At 43.9% G+C, this 3,487-nt stretch overlaps 1 protein-coding gene across 10 annotated transcripts in view; it reads left to right on the forward strand.

Moving 5' to 3' along the window:
- Positions 1–448: 448 nt before the first annotated feature.
- The window catches only part of RALGAPA1 (Ral GTPase activating protein catalytic subunit alpha 1), a 227,625-nt gene continuing 224,586 nt past the window's right edge, over positions 449–3,487 (forward strand). For 4 of the 10 annotated variants that reach the window (XR_014242301.1, XM_082384014.1, XM_082384012.1 and 1 more), the window contains exon 1: positions 451–3,459. Coding sequence is in view for 8 of the 10 variants with exons in the window: in XM_082384012.1 (XP_082240138.1) it covers positions 3,354–3,459 (106 nt within the window). In the remaining 2 variants the exon portion in view is untranslated. Of the gene's footprint in view, positions 3,460–3,487 lie in introns of all 10 variants that reach the window. The other 6 variants (XM_082384010.1, XM_082384013.1, XM_082384017.1 and 3 more) reach the window with 4 other exon arrangements.

Here is a 3,487-nt window from a genome sequence, read left to right on the forward strand (position 1 = left end):
ATTTAGGAAGTAGAATCATCAGGTCTTGGTAACTGGACAAGAGAGGAGAAGAAGAAGCCTTAAGATGATACTGGTTTCTGGGACTTCCCTGGTGGCCCAGTGGTTGAGAATCCGCCTGCCAATGCAGGGGACACGGGTTTGACCCCTTCTGGGACATGCTGTGGAGCAACTAAGCCCATGCACCACAACTACTGAGCCTGTGCTCTAGAGCCCACGAGCCACAACTACTGAGCCTGCGCGCCCTAGAGCCCGCGCACCTTAACTACTGAGCCCACGTGCTGCAACTACTGAAGCCTGAGCACCTGGAGCCCATGCTCCGCAACAAGGGAAGCCATGGAATAAGAACCCTGCGTATGGCAAAGAAGAGTGGCCCCCGCTCGCCGCAACTACAGAAAGCCTGTGCACAGCAACGAAGACCCAACACAGCCAAAAAAAAAAAAAGATGATAGTAGTTTTTGGATTGAAAAACTGAGCGGATAGTGGTAATATCAGTAAAGATATTTGATGAAGGAGGAAGATCAGGTTTGGGAGGGGGGAGGACAAAGATGATGAGTGCTGTTTTGTATGTACTGAATCTGAGTAGCTCGTGGAAGCTCCAAAAAGAGACTTGGGTTACAGATAGGGACACAGGTAGTCCTATCTGACTACCAAATAAATGATAGTCAGAATCATGGGGTTGGATGACTCTTATACTACCAAAAGAGATCATTTTGTAATGTAAACATAATTTAAAAATCAACAAATATTTATTCTATACCATAGTAGGACATATGATAATTTTTTTTAAAAAGCCTTTGTTTTCAAGGAGTTTCTATTCCTACACATACATCTTAATTTGTTCTGTGAGTTTAAAATTGGTACATTAGATATTCTTAATTTTCTTTAAAAAGACTTTTGTTTTTTAAGTTGTGAAAGCAATATAGTAAAAAATTTTAGTAAAAAAAAACTAAGCAAAATATAAAGAAAATAATTTAAAATCACCTGTGATTTCACTTTGCAGATATAATCACAAGTCTGGATTTTTTGAATCTTTTTTCTAACTACCTTTTATATGCATAATTTCTTTCACAGTTTTGATAACATATTTTCAGCTTTGTATTGCTTTTTCACTTAATATTTTCTTGAGTATTTTCCATGTCATTGAAAAGTCTTCATATTAATAATTTTCATGGCTGTATGTCATTCCACCTACTGGATGTTTATCTCCTCTCTGATGGACATTCACAGTTTCCAATCTTTCAATGTTATAAATCATGCTTTAATATTTTTACATAAATATTTTCCCCATTTCTCCTATTTTAGAGTAGGGTTCTAAACGTGAAACTAATGAATCAAAATATATATAAACATTTTTTTAAAAAATTTAATTAATTTATTTATTTTATTTAATTTATTTATGGCTGTGTTGGGTCTTCGTTTCTGTGCGAGGGCTTTCTCTAATTGCGGGAAATGGGGGCCACTCTTCATCGCGGTGCGTGGGCCTCTCACTATCGCGGCCTCTCCTGTTGCAGAGCACAGGCTCCAGACGCGCAGGCTCAGTAATTGTGGCTCACGGGCCTAGTTGCTCCGCGGCATGTGGGATCTTCCCAGACCAGGGCTCGAACCCGTGTCCCCTGTATTGGCAGGCAGACTCTCAACCAGTGCGCCACCAGGGAAGCCCCTATATAAATATTTTTAAGTGTCTTGATACATAATGCAAAATTTTGTAGTAATTAGTGCTTCTTTCTAGCAAGCAATAGGAGTTTCTGCTGCTGCCTTTACCAGCAGTAAGATGGCTAATTTAAAAACAAACTTTCCTATTTTGACTGATGAAGTATTTCATTATTAAAAATTAAACTATATTGAGGGCAAGAAGCCAGACAAAAAGCGTATACCGTATGCTTACACGTCTATAAAACTCTAGAAAATGCAAACTCCGGGTGACAAAAGGCAGATCAGTGGTTGCTGGTGCACCAGAGGTGGGGCGATGCAAGGGAGGGATTACAAAGGGGCAAGAGGCCCCTTCGTGATCAATATTTTGATTGTGCTTATGTTTTCATGGGTGTATGCAAATGTCCAACTTACCAAACTGTACAATTCGAAAATGTGCAGTTTATTGTATATCAAGTATACCTCAATAAAGCTGTTTAAAATTTGTGTAAAAAGAAACATTGTTTTAATTTGATTTTTAAAAATTATCCGTGAGTGTGAACATTTTTCACATTTTAGTTGAGTATAGACTTCTGTGATTTTTTTTTTTTCATGTCCTTACTAACTTTTCTACCTGTACCTTAGCAATTTTCTCCTGGATTTGTGAACTCTACATATCAAGAAAATTAACGCTTAAAGTTATACAGATTTCTTTTCCCTGTAATTTTTCTTTGTTACGGCATGCTTTTTGGAGAATTCATTTATTTGTGCAAGATAATTTTTACCAAGAGGATGTACTATAACCCTACAAGTCTCTAAACTACAGTAAATTGTAAATCATCACTTTGCAAAACAAACAAAAATCCTTTAAACAAAACTCAAATTAAGGAAATGATGGGGTGTTACAACCAAAGCCTTCAGAATTAGCACCTAAAATATATTGCACATCTGCTTTGATGTTTTGGTGTTATGTTCTTAAGTTACTTCTTAATTTACATAGTAAACAGCAGAGACAGGCGGAGGACCTTTAAAAACAAAAACTACGCGGGGAGCTTGTCTAGGAGTCACTAGGCTTACAACAGCGCACGCAGGAATTATCTTCCCTGACTTTCTCGGACTCCTCTGCCTTCTTACACAGGAAACCAAAGGAGAGTAATGTCCCGGGTGATCTCACGCTAGCATGACGTCAAGAACCCTTGACGTCAGAAGGCGGTTGCCACGGGGACCATTCGCCACCGATGGCAAAGTCGTGAAACCCCATCACCACGCTCAGTCTCCGCGTCGGCCTCTACAGAGTCTAAGCTGCTAAAGAATCTTTAACCTTAAGGGGGCCTCAGGGAGAGAGGAGTGGTGCTGCTGCCGCCGAGAGCCCCACCTCCGCGGCTCCGGGTCCTGGGTACCGGGCCCCGGCCTGTGGCGGCGAGCGGCGGCCGCGGCGGCGGCGAAGGCGGTCGACCCGCCCGGGTCTCCTTTGCTCCGTGCAGGGCTGGGAGAGGGGAGCCGCCATATTGGAGCCGGAGCCGAAGGTGCTTTGCAGCCGCCGCGCGAGGCGAGTGGAGGTGGCGGCCCTGGCCTGGATCTGGAAGGAGTCAGCCGCGCCGGGGCCCGCAAGGTTGGGGAGTGAATGAGCCGCTCACGCTAGTCTCCTGCCCGCCCATTCCCTCCACTTTCCGCCGCCGGGACCGGGCCGGGAGGGGGCCGGAGTCGGCCGTAGCGGAGGCAGGATGTTCTCCAAGAAGCCGCACGGAGACGTGAAGAAGTCTACCCAGAAGGTGCTGGACACCAAGAAGGACGCGCTGACCCGCCTCAAGCACCTGCGCATTGTCATCGGTGAGGGGCGAGGGGTGGTGGCGCCCGG

This window comes from Balaenoptera borealis (assembly GCF_965194805.1).
Source record: "Balaenoptera borealis genome assembly, chromosome: 3".
Lineage (NCBI taxonomy): Eukaryota > Metazoa > Chordata > Mammalia > Artiodactyla > Balaenopteridae > Balaenoptera > Balaenoptera borealis.